This window comes from Macadamia integrifolia, chromosome 9 (assembly GCF_013358625.1).
Source record: "Macadamia integrifolia cultivar HAES 741 chromosome 9, SCU_Mint_v3, whole genome shotgun sequence".
Taxonomy (NCBI): Eukaryota; Viridiplantae; Streptophyta; class Magnoliopsida; order Proteales; family Proteaceae; genus Macadamia; species Macadamia integrifolia.
The window spans coordinates 9,950,646-9,969,484 of NC_056565.1; the positions used below are offsets into that span (position 1 = coordinate 9,950,646).

Here is an 18,839-nt window from a genome sequence, read left to right on the forward strand (position 1 = left end):
AATCTATATAAGTATTAATATTACCGGTAATCCCTATTTTATTTTATAAATATTTTTCCTGGAAACAAACAAACCAAGCCTCATGAAATTGTTTGAGCCAAGCTTTTTTAGTTTTGATATTTGGTTGTTGGCTCTTTCCTCAGATGAAATTTGTAGAAGATTCAGGTTAGATCTGGGGGCAAAAACAGAGTAGGATATTTAAGTAGAAAAAGGGGAGGGGAAGAGAAGAAATGAGCTGAAATGTCTATCCTCCTTGTACGTAGTTTATTGATTCTTCTTTTCTCACTCTACTGAGACTGATTTTTGCCAGTAGCTTTTATATGATATTTGCATACATCTGATTTAGACACTTAGACCAATTCTTTTTTTTTTTTGGGTATCAAGGCTTTCGGCCTGACTAGTTCTACGGGACTATACTGACACCACAATCGCATGGATCGGATCATATCGGAGTTAAATGTGAACCATTCAACTTTCACCGAAAGAAGTGAAGAGCACTAAACACCACTGTGTGAGTGACCCTAAAGAGGAAAGACGAGTTGAACTCAGAACCATACGCTTCCTGAGGTGAAGGTCCTTTACGAACTCGACTAGCCCCTTGGGGTTCACTTAAGACCCAACTTAGATAACAAAACAACACACAAAAGACTAAAAATAGGGCACAACTTAAAAACATGAACAAGACATTAACTTCACATTTCATCCCCTTAAATGTGCTGTTTTTATCTAAAATACTGAAATTTCTCTTTTGAAAGTGTTTTTCCAAGAATGCCAGTAAGCTGCTCCTATGATTCTTCTTAACCAAATTGCTTATGAAGTTGCCAATGGAATTGAAATATATTCATATTCGGTTGAGGATTGAATTGAAATATCATCGTACCAACTCCTTGTGCACCTTTTTTAGGGATATGAATTGTTAAGGTAGAAGCTTCTCGAGTAACAAGTCCCTAACCTTGAAGTTTTCTGCTTGCCTCCCTTTGTCAATCCATTTCTTCGTCTTTTAGTTGCCTTGTCTAAATATAATTTATCCACGTCAAGCTTTGCTTGACACTCATTAGCAACCTTAAATGCTAAAGGGCTCTTTCCCGTGCAGCCTGCCATCACATTGTGTGGCGTTGAGGGTTGTTGTCTCATGGCAATCTCGAATGGACTTTGATTTGTAGTCTCACTTCGTTGGAGATTGTAGAGAATTGCCACATCAAGCAACTTGGCCCAGTCATGTTGATTAGCACTCACAAAGTGCTTCAAGTAGAGCTCCAATAAGCTATTGATGCGCTCTATCTACTAGTCAGTTTGGGGATGGAAGCTTGTTGAGAAGTATAGTGCTGACCCAACAACTTGAACTACTCTATCCAAAATCTCTTCGTGAAGCGAGGGTCTTGATCATTGATAATGGATTGTGGCACATGCCAATGCTTGACAATATGCTTTAGGAATAACCTTGCCGCCTCTTCCATTGTGCAACCCTTGGTGCAACCACAAATGTACTATACTTAGAAAATCTATCATCCACCACCAGTATTGACCCGCAACCAACTTGGGTAGGGCATTGATAAAATCCATGGAGACACTCTCCCATGGTCTCTCTGGTGTGCGGAGCGGCTCTAACAATCCCTTGGGTGGTTGCTACTCCACCTTGTCTTGTTAGCACACAACACAAGTTCTCACATGGGCCTTTATGTCATTACGCATCTAAGGCCAATAATATGTCACTTCCAACAATGCCCATGTCCACTGTTGCCCTGGGTGACTAGCCCATTTAGTGTCATGACATTCGCGAATGCAATTTCTCCTTAGCTTACTCCATTTAGGCATATAGATTCTCCTCTTCTTGGTTTAGAGCAAGCCATCTTGATCCCAAAACCTTCGTGTCTTGCCCTCTTACGCAAGGAAAAGTAAGCTTTTAGCCAGAGTATCATGTTGGAGGCCCTCTTTGATCAAGTTTAGAAGTTCCCCCTCTGGTTGGCTCAAAGAAGCTTATTTTGCCTCCCTACTTAGTGCATTGGCCACCTCGTTGGCCTTACTTAGCTTGTACTCGAAGACGAAATCAAACTCTGCCAAGAAGTCTTGCCATCTAGCTTGTTTAGGTCTTAGCTTCTTTTGAGTCTAAAAATAGTTGGTGGCAACATTATTCATCTTCACCACGAACCTTGATCAAAGTAGTTAGTGTCGCCACATCCTTAGGCAATGCACCACTGTAGTCATATCCTTCTAGTGGATTGTGTAGTGTTGCTCCATCTCATTCGACTTGCGGCTTTCATAGGTAATGGAATGTCTTTCCTGCATTAACACCCTGCCAATAGCAAAGTCGAATGCATCCGTATGCACCTTGAATGACTTGCCATAGTTGGGTAGGCAAGCACTGGTTCCTGCCTAACAATCTTCTTCAAGTCTTCAAAGGCGTCTTGACATGCATTCGACTAAACCCATGGTCTGTTCTTCTTTAAAAGGTCGGTGAGTGGAGCTACCTCATTGAGTAGCCTTGAATAAACCGCCAGTAGTAGTTAACTAAGCCAAGGAAATACCTTAACTCGGTCACGTTGGTAGGTGCCTCCCATTCTTGAATAGTCCGCATCTTGCTTTCCTCCATCCATAGTGTCCTGCCTTCAACCTTGTGACCAAGGAACTCCACCTCCTCTTGTGCGAATATACATTTTTCCTTCTTAATATAAATTTTGTTGTCCCTTAATTCCTTGAAGCTGATCTTCAAGTGTTGCACATGTTCCTTCAAGGTGTTACTGTAGACAACGATGTCGTCCAAGCACACCACCATGAACTTGTCAATGTAGGGGTGGAAAATCTTGTTCATAAGTGTGTTAAACATAGCTGGTGCATTAGTGAGGCCGGAGGGCATCACCAATTACTCATAAGAGCACATGTCATATTTGGCTCACCTCCCTCACCAATACGAACTTGGTAGTACCCTGATTGCAAGTTCAACTTGGTAGTGTATCAAATAGATCAACTATCAAAGGAATGTGATACTTGTTCTTGGTAATTACTTTATTCAACACCAGTAGTTAATGCATAGTCGAAGTGGCCCATCCAGCTTCTGCTGAAAGAGAATCAAGGCGCCATAGGGAGCTTTGCAAGGATGAATGAATCCCACATCAAATAATTCTTCGAGTTGATTCCTCAGCTCCTCCAACTCTAACAACAACATTCTATAAGGTGCCATTATTGATGGCTTGGCACCGGGAACTAACTCGAGGATTCGGCTCGTCTCCAACGACTGACGCTCCAACGAGCGTCCAATGACCCCTCCAAACGTGACATCTGTTCTGCTTTCTCCACTTAGGGTTTAGTGTTAGTAACTTCCTCGATTTCATACTCTTCTTCTCTTTCTCTTCTACTGAATTGTAACGATTTCTCCCCTTAAGATTGTTTTTCTCTACTTTAGGGTTTCTAAGAAAATTCTATGAAATTGAAAGGGAAAGAGCAAATCTGGAAAGTCAAAGGAAACCTTTTGAATTGGGGTAACTTGTGTTGTGGGTCGGTCTTGTGTGATTTCAATCAACCAAATGTGTTGATTGTTCAAGGTCGTTGGATTAAAAAAGTGCCACATGGCACTCTCTAAAAACTAGTTGGAGGATCGTTGGAGCGGCAGTCATTGGAGATGAGCCGATTCCCTAACTCGGTAGCATTATCCACCTCCCTCCTAGGTGGAAGTCCCTTAGGTAGCTCAGTTGGCATAACTTCTTTGAACTCCTGAAGGACCTTTTAAATAGGCTTGGGCAGCACGTCAGTGGGACAATCTTCCTTCTGCTCCAATAGCACAACCAAGCATAAGATATTCACTAACTTAGTGAATTAGTGGGGTAAATATGAAAATGATAGCCCAGTACAATTATTATTAGACCTCTGGGGTAAAATTCTCATTTTACCACTAGAGTTATGACTAAGGGTTTCTGAAATCAAGGGTTTTACATGTACTCCCAGTGTCTCACTTCTTGATACAAATACTTTTCCATTCTTTCTCTTGCAAGTGTGATTTTGTTATGATTTATGGGATGTCATTTTGTCATTTGTTATACAACATTTAAGGCCTTGCAACAAACAAGAATAAATAGAAAGATAGCTCTCTGTAGCTCGTAATCAAGCAAAGTACAATTGACGCTCTATCAGTGTCTTTTTAGGGAATCTAATTACAAAGGATTAGAGGGAACTAGCAGTTATTGGCAATAGAAAGAAGTTTAGGATGACTGGAGGATTTGCCAAGCTTAAGACACAGTACTTGAATGCCACCTTAAAAAATATAGAATTCTCATAGAAGAAGATGCAATTAAGGCTGTGGCCCTTGCCTACATATGTAAACGAAATTTTATAATTTAAGTGACTTCTTGAGGGATGTTGGCCTTAGGAAATCTTCTTTGAAACATTTAACAACTATCCTATGCTGGTAAGTTTAAAATGAAAAGCTTGCAATGAGAATTTTTTTATCAAGGTTAGAAGCAGGATTTTCTTAAAATCTTAATGCATTTAATATTCAGTCTTTGGATTTTTCAAAAATGCCATTACTTTAGGATCTACATATAAACCTTGAACATATGAAGCATGAAAAGGTCATTCCTGACCTGGTGACATATGGATGTGTGGTTGATGCATGAATTTTTCTCAAAACAAAATGAATATTGATGATACCCCAATTGTTTCAACAGATACTTACGTGTTTGAGGTATTTGGAAAAGAGATTTTTATTCAAGTTTAGAGGCTTTCATAGAATACAAGAAATAGAGGAAGTGGAGATAGAAGACCTAGTTACAATTTATTTGAAGAAAGAGTACTAGTGGAACCAAATGTTTTGGATTTACTAAAAACTAGCATATGAGCATGTGAAACATCACCAAAATAACTGAACAATCTGTAACAAACTATATGAATATTAGAGATGCAACAAAAAAAAAAAAAATGTGATTGATTGTTTATGAGCTGAACCATTTGAAAATTTATAAGTTTCAAGGAAGATATGGAAATTTTTTATTATTTAATTCATTAGTAAATACAAAATGATGAACTATTTCTTCTGAGGAGTTTGGGTTTTTGGACAATTCAAAATACTAATAGCTCAAATGAATATACAATTAACAAGCTTTGAAGATTAATCCTATAAATATTTGCTTAAAATAACCAATGCAATCCCTATCAATAAAAGATCTTCCAAATTGATTATTAATTTAAGACAAGAAAAAATATGAACTATTGTTTGATATTTTAAATGTAACCGCAAGCATACGGATCAGTGTAGCTATGGGTCGAACACAGGGAGAGCAACCATTTTTTTTTCTTTTAATAATGCAAAGGTTAACAGATTAATGGTTGTGATCTAATTCTAATTACCGTCCTAAACATATGTATCTAAAATAATGTCCTAACCATTTTTCATCTAAGAATTTAAAGACGCAAGCCACACACTTAAAATTAAATAAATAAATAACTAAAAATAAACAACCCACGTAATTAAAATAAATAAATAAATAAAGAAAAAAATACTGAAATAAAAATAAAGTAAAAGAAAGGGGATAAAGCTAGAGAGAGACTCACAAGTAGGTTTCTCTACTTAGCTCGAGGAATGCACCATAATATGAGTTTCCCTACTTGACCAGAGAGTCACTCTTACAAGGGTTACTCTACTTGACTTTAGGGAAAGGGAGAATTAAAATAAAAGCAATAAATTGATGGTTCTATGGCTAGGAGGGGCAAAGCCAACACATACACTAGCCATGAACCTTGGGCGAAAGGGATAGCAATAATGTAATGACTAAAATTAAAATCTTAAATTAAGAAAGAAAGGATAGTCAGAAGAGGGAATGAGAGGAGGGAGAGAAGATTACTGAAGGAGCCTACTTACTTGAATCAATGCTTGATTTGAGATACTACCAGTATTGAAAACCATATCTGGAATAAATCAAATCTGAAATTTTTAGTACTAGAGAAAACAAATCTTGAAACAAAAAAAATTGAACTTGAAAAAAAAGATGCTCCACGGCTTGTGAACTTGTCACCTAGATCTAAGCCTAGAACTATACTTTAAAAATTACAACTCAATTGCATAAATCATAAACATAAAAGGCTGAATAAGAATAAAAGAGTGATTGCATTAATTGACATAAAAAAAAAACTATTGCAAAAGTGATTAAAGCAAAAATAGAGAAGAACTAAAACTAAAGAGTGGGAGAGGGAGAGAGAGAAGAAAACTAAGCATAAACTAGAAAATAAACTAAGGGGAATAATAATTAGGAGGGGGGAGGAAGGGGCTTTTATAGGGCTTTTGTCTTGCCTTCTTCTTTCTACAAGTCTTCTTTAAGAAAAGAGAGAAAATAAAATAAAATAAAATCTTGGTAAAATCCTTATTCTCTGAGATATTGTGTGAGGAAAGAGAGAATCCGTTTCCAAAATTAACAAATTCTATTCCTTCTTTGTAATATTAACCAATATCTTACAATCTTGATGAAATCAGAAAGGAATCTCTGCATAACATCTTCAAGATCTTGTAAGGTGGCAAGGAGAGAGAATAATCTTCAGGATTTTATAGGAGAGAGGATGTGGTACCAATGAGTGGGTTCCACCTTTGGACTGGTTCTTGATTCACTTTAAGCACTTTCTCTTGTAAACTTGAAACCTAAAAAAACCAAGAAAAATAAAAGTAGTACTATCCAAAGTGGGGTAAAATGTACACTTATATCCCTAAGATTTCACACATTATTGTGTTCATCAAATTCCCCCATACTTGACTTTTGCTCGTCCTCGGGCAAGATAAATAAATAAAGAAATGAAAGAAAAATCCTAACTCACTTTCGTAGGAATCACGGTTGTAATTAGCATGTGCAGCAAGCCTTTAAACCCCTAAGTTACCCTAGTGGACGAGTTGTGTCTCATGGGTGTTTGCAGTGAATATACACCCAAAATTCAAATTAATTTGAAAAATTATCATTTAAAGTTTTCAATAACTACAAAACACACACCCTCTTTCAATTAGAGCATATCAACCGAGGAACCCCCACACTTGAACTTTAATACTCCATCTAGATTTAGGAACAATCACATATCTCAAATAGGGACGACCCTTGTATCTTCTAAAGCATGACCAATCCTAAGGCAAACCACATTGTAAGGTAGAGACCATGAACTAGGGTTTTAGAGTGTTAACCAATCATAAACAACAAGGCATAATGGTATCTTTTTTTTTTTTTTTAGTAGAGAACTTATTCTACTCCACTACATTTGGCCTGAATAACATGGTGGAACAAACACTAGAAACCCAATTTACTAAATAGCTTCGCTTTATGCATATGCCAACAAAGATAGTGATGCTAAGTTCTTTTCGGAAGTGTTCCTTCCTAAGAGGTTCGATCAAAACACCCCGCTTCATAAGACGCGTATTCTGTCTAGCTCATAGAAATTCTATACTTACTTTCTACTTATTGACAAATTTTCACTTTCTTTGCATATCCATATCATATATTTTTATACCATGCCAAGCATATGGTCTTAATTCCTAACCTAAGAACAAGGACACCAACTAACAAATGGTCCTACACCTTAAGACAAGTATCTCTAAATCATTTAAGTGAGGTCCCACTTCAAGACATATATTCATTACCATCCTCCCAATAGGGATTATAGTACCAAGATAGGTCCTAGATCTCAATTTTTTTTTTTGTATGGTGTGTATAAAGCACCGGAAAACTCTTAAAAGTAACCTCAAGTTCTAAATAGTCAAACCCTCCCCCATACTTAAATTGTGCAATGTCCTCAATGCAGAAAAAGAAAGAAATAAAATTGATAAGACAATAGAACAAGAAGGACAAAGGAGAGAAAATTATCAAATGTGATCAAATATCATCATAAAGAGGCTCATGGAGAATCATGATCTTTGCATCATGCATTGAAGACAACTCAAGGAATGGCTTCAAACGGTGCCCATTAACTTTAAAAATTTTCCGAGTGGATGGATTCATAACTTCTACGGCACCATGGGAGAATACTGTTTGCACAAGGTAAGGACCTTCCCACCGAGAACGAAGTTTTCCTAGAAAGATATGCAATCTAGAATTGTACAACAAAACTTTATCACCAGACATAAAAGATTTCTTAACAAGGTGCTTATCATGAAAAGCTTTAGTCTTTTCCTTAAAAATTTTGCACTATCATAGGCATTATTTCGCAATTTCTCCAACTCAGATAGTTGGAGATCTCTATGAGCTCCTACGGTAGACAAATCAAAATTAAATTTCTTAATTGCCCAAAAGGCATGATGTTCTAACTCAACAGGAAAGCCGCAGGATTTTTCGCATACCAAACGGTATGAGGATTGACCAAGTATGGTCTTGTAAGCAGTCTTATAGGCCCACAAAGCATCTAACAGATGGTTAGACTAATCCTTTCGATTTGGGTTAACTGTCTTCTCTAGAATTTGCTTGATCTGTCTGTTGGACACCTCTACCTATCCACTGGTTTGGGAGTGGTATGGGGTAGCAACTTATGGGTAATCCCATACTTTTTCACTAAGGCCTCAAAAGGCTTATTACAAAAGTGCTTTCCTCCATCACTAATGATAGCTCTAGGGGTACCAAATCGGGAAAAAATGTTTTCCCTCAAGAATTGAATGACCACCTTATGGTCATTGGTCTTACAAGCATGAACCTCAATCCATTTGGACACATAGTCCACAGTCAACAAAATATATTCATATCCACATGAGTTAGGGAAAGGGCCCATAAAATCTATTCCTCAAACATCAAAAACCTCAACCACGAGGATTGGGTTGAGAGGCATCATGTTCCTTCTATTGATTTTTCCTAAAGACTGACAAGAAGGACAAGCCTTACAATAAGTAAAGGCGTCTTTGAAAAGACTGGACCAATAAAATCCACATTGCAATACTTTGGTTGCAGTCTTAGTAGGCCTAAAATGGTCACCACAAGCCTAATCATGGCAAAAGGAAAGAATATAATGGTGCTCATGATCAGGGATACATCTCCGGATAATTTGGTCAGGGCATGATTTAAAAAGGTAAGGATCATCCCAAAAGAAATACTTAACCTGTGAGTAAAAACGGTACTTCTCTTGGGAGACCAATGATCCGGAGTCTTGTTTGTAACTAAAAAATTTACAATATCTGCAAACCAAGGTTCACTAGATGCTGTAAAGAGTTACTCATCGGGAAAATACTCGTTAACTGGAGTATTCACAGTCAAAGAATTGGGTAACCGGGACAAATGGTCTGCAACCAAATTTTCACTGCCTTTCTTATCCTTAATTTCTAAGTCAAATTCCTGCAAAAGAAAAACCCATATGATAAGACATACTTTGGCATTCTTTTTCTGAATAAGGTATCTGATAGCTACATGGTCAGTGTAAATAATTATATGAGAATCTATCAGATATGCATGAAACTTTTTTAATGCAAATACAACAGCTAAAAATTCTTTTTCAGTTGTGGTATAGTTCAGCTGTGCATCATTGAGAGTTCTACTGGCATAATAGATAACACGAGAAAGTTTATCAACTCTCTTCCCTAAGACTGCCCCTATAGCAAAATCAGATGCATCACACATTAATTCAAAGGGCTCAGTCCATAAGGGAGCTTGAATAATGGGGGTTGTAGTCAATACCTTCTTTAATTTCTCAAAGCACATGAGGCATTCACTAGAAAATTCAAAGGGTTGCTCTTTAGCCAAAAGATTGGTGAGAGGTCTAACCATGTGACTGAAGTTCTTGATGAACCGACGATAGAACCCTGCATGACCTAAGAAGGAATGAATGTCTTTAATTGACTTGGGAGGTGGTAAATTAGAAATTAAGTCCACCTTAGCTCTATCGACCTTGATCCCTTCTTTGAAAATGACATGACCCAACACTATGCCCTGTGTGACCATGAAATGACATTTCTTCCAATTGAGGACTAAATTAGTCGCTTTGCATCATTTGAGTACTAAAGAAAGATGATGCAAACAATTAGAAAATGAGGAGCCATGAATAGAAAAATCATTCATAAATACTTCTAAAAAATGCTCCACCATATCAGAGAAAATATTCATCATGCATCTTTAGAACGTGGCAGGAGCATCACAAAGCCCAAAAGGCATACACTGATAAGCAAAGGTTCCATAGGTGCATGTAAAGGTGGTTTTGTGTTGGTCATCTAAGACAATGGGAATCTGATTATAGCTAGAATAACCATCAAGGAAACAATAATACTTATGTCCGGCTAACCGCTCTAACATTTGATCAATGAAAGGCAAAGGAAAGTGGTCTTTCCAAGTTGCCGCATTTAACTTCCTGTAGTCAATGCACACATGCCATCTTATTTGGACATGGGTAGGGATCAACTCATTTTCAATATTTTGGACTACTATGATCCCTGACTTCTTTGGCACCACGTGCACTGGACTTACCCACTCGCTATCAGAAATATAGTAGATGATACCATAATCCAAGCACTTTAGGATTTCTTTCTTGATATCTTCTTGCATCATAGGATTAGCCTTTATTTGTGGTTCCCTAGAAGGTCTTGAATCCCCCATGAGGTGAATATGATGTTGAACGATTGAGGGGCAAATTTCTATAATGTCTGCCATGGTCCAACCTAAGGCTTCCTTGTTTTCTTTTAAAACTTTGATCAACTCTTTCTCTTGACTTGAAGTTAACTCTGAGGCGATAATAACTGGTAGAGTTTGATCTTCTCCTAAGAAGGCATACCTTAAGTTAGAGGGCAACTCTTTCAAATCAAGCTTAGGGGGCTCAACAATTGAGGATTTAGAAAGGGAATTTGATAGAGGACCAATAGGCTCCATGGGTATATGAAGACTCTAAACATTAGAGAAGAAATTTTCAGTATCATCCTCTAATTCTTCCATACACTCTTGGAATTCTGAATCAAAGTCAATGTCAAAAGTTTGAACAATATCATCAAAAAAATTCTCAAGCATATTGACCTCTTCATCAATATCATCAGAAGAAATTATGGGTTGCTTGCCCAACCTATACATGTTGAACTCCACAGTGTGGTTGCCAAAAGATATCCTTAGTAGACTATTCCGACAATTGATTAATGCATTACTGGTAGCCAGAAATGGTCTTCCAAGAATGATGGGGATCTTATCCCTAGTGGTGAAGGGTTTGGTGTCCAAAACAATAAAATCGACTGGAAAAATAAATTCTCCTACCTTAAGTAGGACATCTTCGACCATCCCTTTCAGAATCTTGATAGAACGGTTGACCAATTGGAGAGTGGTCCCTATAGCTTTTAAATCTCCTAATCTAAGTTGTTGATAAACATGATAAGATAGAAGGTTCACACTTGCACCAAGGTTAAGTAAGACATGATCAATACCAGTGTTGCCAATGACACAAGAGGTGGTAGGACACCCGGGATCTTTATACTTGGCTGCTATAGGTTGTGTGATCATTGAACTGATATTAGCAATCAAGAACACCTTTTTGGGCACACTTGTGGTACTTTTGTGAGTGCATAAGTCTTTGAGGACTTTGGCATAGGCTGATATTTGAGTTATGACATTCAAAAGAGGAATGTTTACCTCTCCCTTCTTAAAGACTTCTAAAATTTTTTCTATTGAAGCTGTCTTCTTCTTATTCATCAAATGGTTAGGATAGGGGACAAGAGGAACATAAACACTGTCAGAAGTTCTCTCATTAGTAGAATCATTTTTTATGGCCTTTACCAAATCATCTTTAATCTCTTCAGGTCCATCTGACGAACCTGAAATGGGAGGCACAGTAGTAGCCTCGATAGTTGGAGAGTCAATAGAAAGATTAGATGATGAAGAATGAGTGGTACCATTCCGTAGATACTTTTTTTTTTTTGGTAAAAAGTGAATCTATTGAGAAGAACGGATTACACTCAAGTTGTCTAGAGCCACAGGCGTAGACAAACAAGGATCGGAAATAGGCCAAACAGTCCTATCCGTAACGGACTGGGCCCTCCTAGCAAGGGTATCGGCTATAACGTTAACCTCCCTTGGAATACCAAAAAAAAGACAATCATCAAAGAAAGAGCAGAGGTAGCCAATATCCTCAATAATTGGCCATACTGCAATATCTGGGCTTTGAGAAAAGTCCTGCAAATAAGAAATCAGTTGTTGATTGTCGCTCTCCACATGCAATTTGTGAACTCCTTCCGAGATTGCCTCCATAAGACCTTCCCTGATTGCAATAGCTTCACCAACCAGAATAGTGGAGAATTTAACAGGGTTCGAAACGGCCACCTTAGGATGTCCCAGCCAGTCGCATAAGAGAAATCCAATACCTCCTCGCTCTCCGGAAAGATTGAGAGAAGCATCACAGCGTAACCTGTGGAAATTTGGTGGTGGGGATGCCAAGACCGAAGCCCTCAAGATAGGTGGAGATATGTGAAGTTCTTGCTGGTCTTTGGGGGTTGAAATATATTCAGACCAAGCCCTATGTGCGGCAGCAACGACCTCCATTGGTGACCAGACCTTCGTTGCAAAAATGTAGTCATTTCGAGCCTTCCAAATATGCCATGCAATGAAAGTACATTGTGAGACCACCTATCTTGCAACCTTCTTTCCATATGACTTGAGTGCTGCCCAACCTTGAATCCATTTGTAAAGTGGATCATTGTTATCTGCTGGAACCACATATGTTACGCTGCTACCATGCCAGACCGCCCGTGCAAAAGGGCAATAGAGGATTATATGTGATATCGATTCTGACACCTCCCCACATCTATGGCAAATCAGATCCACATGTATATGTCTGTGGGTCAAGGCCGAGGCTGAAGCTAGGCCGTTTGCACAAGCTCTCCATAGAAAATTCTTAACCTTTGGTAAGGTGTTGCAATTCCAAATGGCCTTCCAAACATCTGTTGGAACCTCCCGCCATCGATGACTGGTTGATGAGGATGGCCGCTCCAACTCCTTCTCTGTCCACATGTTACAGAGAAAATGATATGCACTCTTCACTGTGAAAAGACCTTGTTTTGTTGGTCCCCAAACCTGTTTGTCCTGAGTCTCAAATAAGCTTATTTGGATTTGGTAAATAGCGGGTCTTTCAGAATGATGTATATCCCTGTCGATCAGTGTCCTATTCCACCAGCGGCTTTGAGGATCAATGAACTCAGAAACATGAGTAAAGGGGCAGTCCTCTAATGGCGGATGATGTAATTTATAACCTGGCAAAGAGGGTAACCAATTATCCTTCCAGATATGTATGTTCTCTCCCGTACCAATCCGCCATATTAAACCGGATCTTAAAACCTCTCTGCCCACCACTATGCTCCTCCAAGCCCAAGATGGGTTAGTACCCAACTTTGCATTCAAGAACTCACAATTTGGAAAGTAAATTGACTTCATGAATTTCGCCCATGCTGTATCAGGTTTATACCAAAGCCTCCATGCCACTTTCACTAATAAAGCTTTGTTGTGAAGTGTGGGATCACGAAAACCCAATCCTCCTCTCTCTTTGGAGTGACACAATCGAAGCCACGAAATCCAATGAATCTTGTTCTTATCAGAACCATCACCCCAATAAAATTTAGTAGCTGCCTTTTTAAGGTGGTTGTGATGGGTGATCGGTAGCTTAAAATGTGAAGCTGCATAGTTAGCAAGAGAGAATGCTACTTTCCTGCATGTGAGAGGAGACGGGTCTTCCAACCACTGAGGCATTGGTTAGATTTTTCAATAATATCTCGAAAAAGGGTGGATTTAGACAAACCGAAAGAGGTTGGTAAGCCTAAGTATTTATTAGGGCCCTTCCCAAAAGGGATTTTCAGTATTCGAGAGAACCAACGCCTAAAGTGTACATGTACATTTAGGCTGAATGAGAGAGATGACTTTTTCAAGTTAATTGCTTGGCCACTTGCCTTACAGTAGGTCTCTAGGCAATGTTTCAAATGACAAATCTCATCCAATTTCATTTGAGAGAAAAGTAAACAATCATCAGCAAAAAGTAGATTTGTTATTGGAACTGACCGATTGCGGACTCGAATACCTCTTAGAAGACCAGATCTTTGAGACAAAGAGATCACACTGCTGAGAGCTTGAGAGCATAAGATGAAGAGTGCTGGGGAGAGAGGATCTCCCTGGCGAATACCTCTAGTTGGAATAACTGTTCCTCGCACTGCTCCATTAATCAAGAGCTTGTAAGTGACCGTACGTAGACAAGACATAACCATAGTAACCCAATGAGAGGAGAAGCCATATTGGAGGAGAACCTTTTCAAGAAACTCCCATTCCACCCTGTCATACGCCTTCTTCATGTCCAGCTTCAAGGCAAGAAACATCTGCTTGCCTTTCTTTTTTTTATTGATATAATTAAAAACTTCATGTGCAGTGTAGATGTTGTCTGAGATAGAACGCCCTGGTATAAAAGCTGATTGGGCAGTTGAGACTAAAATTTCCATAACATCTTTTAGCCTGGATGCCATAATCTTTGTGACTATCTTGACCACCACCGCACATAGACTAATGGGTCTGTACTGATCTGCAGTCTCAGGATTAGTACATTTAGGAATAAGGCATAGAAGAGTATCATTGCAATGTAAAGGAAGTGAACCAGTACGAAAGAAATTACAAGCGAATGAGTACACATCTTCTTTGGTAAAATCCCAGAACCTTTGAAAGAAAGCAGGTGGCAGACCATCTGGACCAGGAGCTTTGAGGGGGCCCATCGCCTTAAGTGCCAATGCAACTTCCTCCATAGTAGGGACAGCACACAACTGCCATTCCGTAGATACTCTTGGCCATGGTTTTAAGTATCTCCGATACCGATACGATACCCTCCGATACGTATCTTAAATTTAGTCGGCCGATACGATACACACCGATACGATACATTGAATTTTTTAAATAATTTCGTATCGATATATATCCTACAATACATACCGATATACATCAATACACCACTAATACACATCGATACGATACGACATGCCTTGATACGACTCTATGAAAAATATAAAATTGAGGTAAAATGTGCGTTTCGATATGTATTGGTACGTATCGGTGAGTATCGGTATGTATCGATCAGTACGTATCGATATATATCAGCACATATCAGTGAGTATTGATATATATATATATATATATCGGTACGTATCGGTGAGTATCGATACGTATCGGCGCTACGGTCATATAATGGCCAATATGGGTAATTTTTCAGAAAAAAATGATTTTTTGAAGGGTTTTTGTTCCAAAGTTGCTGTCAGCCATATTTCTCTCTAACTAAAGTGGAAATCAAGGTTGGGAACAAGGATTTTACATTTATGGGACAACTACAGACCTTGAATTCTTAGTACGATACCCTCAATTTAGTGTTTATGCATAATACATGTTATCAATAGCTTTTTCTAACAAATTTTTTATGCAAAAATGTTTAAAAAAATGTTTCCTATCCATTTATGTATGTATCTTTAGCGCATCTTAGTGTATCTCCGATATGATACGATACCCTCCGATACGTATCTTAATTTTGGTCGACCGATATGACGACCGATACCGATACTTTAATCATTGCTCTCGGCCATTCCGTAGGGCATATACCGCATTACACTGGTTGGAGGGCTCATAGTGTTGTTGACTCCGTACAACATTGAGCTGAGGAGCAAGTAGCCCTTGTGGAGTCAGCACCTGATGTCTAGGATTCGGCTCTGGCTGACTAGGCAATTTTCCTTTCTCTTTCTCATGCATGATTGTGACAAGTTGGGTGAGTTACCTCTCCACATTAATGTGGCTTGTCATGAGAAGGGCCATGCTTTTCTCTAGCTCACTAATTCTTACCGCCTCTCCAGTGGATGTAAACCCTGGGGGTTGTTGATAAGGTGCTTGGAGAGGGGGCTTAGCAAAATTTGATTGAAGACCTAGATTAGGCCGAGGGAAAGAATTAGGTAGTGGTGCAAAATTGGGCCTTTGGGGACTAGGCTACCCTTGGTTGTGAAAGTTGGATGGACCTCCTTGATTCCCTTGGCTCCATGAAAAATTAGGGTGATTTTTTCACCCTGAATTGTAAGAGTTACTAAACAGGTTGTTCGAGTAAAAAACATTAACACTTTCATTGCCCCCAGAACTGTTGGGGCATTCTTCCATTACATGTCCAGGGGAGTGACACCAATTGCATATAGAGACCTGATTTTGGACTTGGTGGACTAGGGCATGTGCTTTAGGGACAAGGGCTTCTATTCTCTTAATGAGGCTATCTAAATGGGCCTCCTTGGCTACTATCCCATCGACATAGTACCCTTTACCTCCTATAGTTCTCTCACTTTCCTGAGTAGATTCTCATTTTCTTATCTTTTTCAGCTAAGTCAACCAAAAAGTTCCAAGCTTTGTTTTCGTCCGCATAAGCTGTGAAGCCTGTAAGACACATAGACTCTAACATCTGCTTGGTACGGTAGTCTATCCCTTCATAAATTATTTGGCAAAGATGCCATTTGTCAATCCCATGATGGGGACACTCTTGGAGAAGGTCTTGGAACCTTTCCATGAATTTAGAAAATGACTCTTGAAGTTTTTGTCGGAACTGCATAATCTCGCTCTTAAGTTTGTTTATTTTATGCAAGGGAAAAAATTTTCTTAAGAACGCTACCGTAAACTGATCCCATGTGGTAATGGAATTAGTTGGCAGCCCATATAACCATCTTTTTGCTCCATCCTTGAGTGAAAAGGTGATGCATCTATGTTTAACAGCATCATCATTGAGCTGTTGTATCTTAATGAGGACACAAACTTCCTCAAATTCTCTCAGGAACAAATAAGCATCTTTGGAGGATAGCCTATGGAAGTGGGGTAACATAGTGATGAATTGAGTTTTAAGCTCATCATTGTTCCCTGTGGCAGCTGGTAATCTATTGCAAGAAGGTTGGGCTACCCTGGCTAGGTAGAATCTATCCTTTAAAGTAGGCTTAGGTTGTTTTGCCATTCTTAAAATAGGTACTCTTACTAAACGATTGGTAGAATCACGGGTCCACACACTCATGCAACAGAAAACTATCCACAACTAGAGTAAGACAAACACAAAAGAATGGAAAGAAAAATTAGTTTTTTTTTTTCTTATTTGATTTTTTGATTTTTTTTTGGCTTTTTGGGAGCTTATCGGCAGGGATCCAGGGTTGCTCAGGTCAATTCCTGAGGTACTGCTACAGGGCGAAACCTGTCTTTATAATACTGTAAGGCATGGCGACTTCTACTGATACAACTATTATTGCAAGTTGATCTTTTCAGGAATTCAATAAAAGAAAAGTAAAAAACAAAACAAAGCAAATAAAGCACTCTGATTTACCAAAAGAAAGCGAAAAATAACATGGCACTGTTTCCTCGGTAACGGCGCCAAAAACTTGTTTGAGGTTTTAAATGTAACCGCAAGCATACGGATCAGTGTAGCTATGGGTCGAACACAGGGAGAGCAACCACTTTATTTATTTTTTCTTTTAATAATGCGACAGTGAACTGATTAATGGTTGTGATCTAATTCTAATTACCGTCCTAAACATATATATCTAAAATAATGTTTTAACTATTCATCATCTAAGAATTTAAAGACGCAAGCCATGCGATTAAAATTAAATAAATAAATAACTAAAAATAAACAACCCACGCAATTAAAAAAATAAATAAATAAAGAAAAAAAATATTGAAATAAAAATAAAGTAAAAGAAAGGGGATAAAGCTAGAGAGAGACTCACAAGTAGGTTTCTCTACTTAGCCTTAGGGATGCATCATAATATGAGCTTCCCTACTTGACCAGAGAGTCACTCTTACAAGGATTACTCTACTTGGCTTTAGGGAAAGGGAGACAATTAAAATAAAAGCAATAAATTGATGGTTCTATGGCTAGGAGGGGCAAAGCCAACACATATACTAGCCATGAACCTTGGGGAAAAGGGATAGCAACAATGTAATGACTAAAATTAAAATCCTAAATTAAGAAAGAAAGAGTAGTCAGAAGAGGGAATGAGAGGGGGGAGAGAAGATTACTGAAGGAGCCTACTTACTTGAAGCAATGCTTGAACTTGAAAGCTTGGGTGATTTGAGATACTACCAGTACTAAAAATCAGATCTGGAATAAACCAAATCTGAAATTTTTAGTACTAGAGAAAACAAATCTTGAAACAAAAAAATTTGAACTTGAAAAAAAAGATGCTCCACGGCTTGTGATCTTGTCACATAGATCTAAGCCTAGAACTATAACTTGAAAAATTACAACTCAATTGTATAAATCATAAACATAAAAGGCTAAATAAGAATAAAAGAGTGATTGCATTAATTGACAAAAAAAAAAAAAAAAAAAAACTATTACAAAAGTGATTAAAGCAAAAATAGAGAAGAACTAAAACTAAAGAGTGAGAGAGGGAGATAGAGAAGAAAACTAAACATAAACTATAAAATAAACTAAGGGGAATAATAATTAGGAGGGGAGAGGAAGGGGCTTTTATAGGGCTTTTGTCTTGCCTCCTTCCTTTTACAAGTCTTCTTTAAGAAAAGAAATAAAATAAAATCTTGGTAAAAATCCTCATTCTCTGAGATATTGTGTGAGGAAAGAGAGAATCCGTTTCCAAAATTAACAAATTCTATTCCTTCTTTGTAATATTAACCAATATCTTGTAATCTTGATGAAATCAGAAAGGAATCTCTGCATAGCATCTTCAAGATCTTGTGAGGTGGCAAGGAGAAAAAATAATCTTCAGGATTTTGTAGGAGAGAGGATGTGATACCAATGAGTGGGTCCCACCTTTGGACTGGTTCTTGATTCACTTTAAGCACTTTCTCTTGTAAACTTGGAAACTGAAAAAAGCAAGAAAAATAAAAGTAGTACCATCCAAAGTGGGGCAAAATTTACACTTATATCGCTAAGATTTCACACAT

The 18,839-nt window shown here is 38.2% G+C and overlaps 1 protein-coding gene across 1 annotated transcript; it reads right to left on the reverse strand.

The window, feature by feature from the left end:
- Positions 1-12,530: 12,530 nt before the first annotated feature.
- Positions 12,531-14,680, reverse strand: LOC122089498. The gene is made up of 2 exons (XM_042659256.1): positions 13,844-14,680; positions 12,531-13,637 (listed from the first exon to the last, which is right to left on the reverse strand). Exons 1-2 carry the CDS (start codon positions 14,678-14,680, stop codon positions 12,531-12,533), a joined length of 1,944 nt encoding a protein of 647 aa, XP_042515190.1.
- Between the last annotated feature and the right edge of the window lie 4,159 nt (positions 14,681-18,839).

Bases quoted from the DNA above. Each gene is read 5' to 3' on its own strand.
- LOC122089498 (XM_042659256.1), bottom strand. From the start codon at position 14,680: ATGGAGGAAGTTGCATTGGCACTTAAGGCGATGGGCCCCCTCAAAGCT. The intron at 13,638-13,843 runs GCAAGTGGCCAA...CCAATGCCTCAG, and splicing joins GCCTAGAGACCTACTGTAAG to TGGTTGGAAGACCCGTCTCC.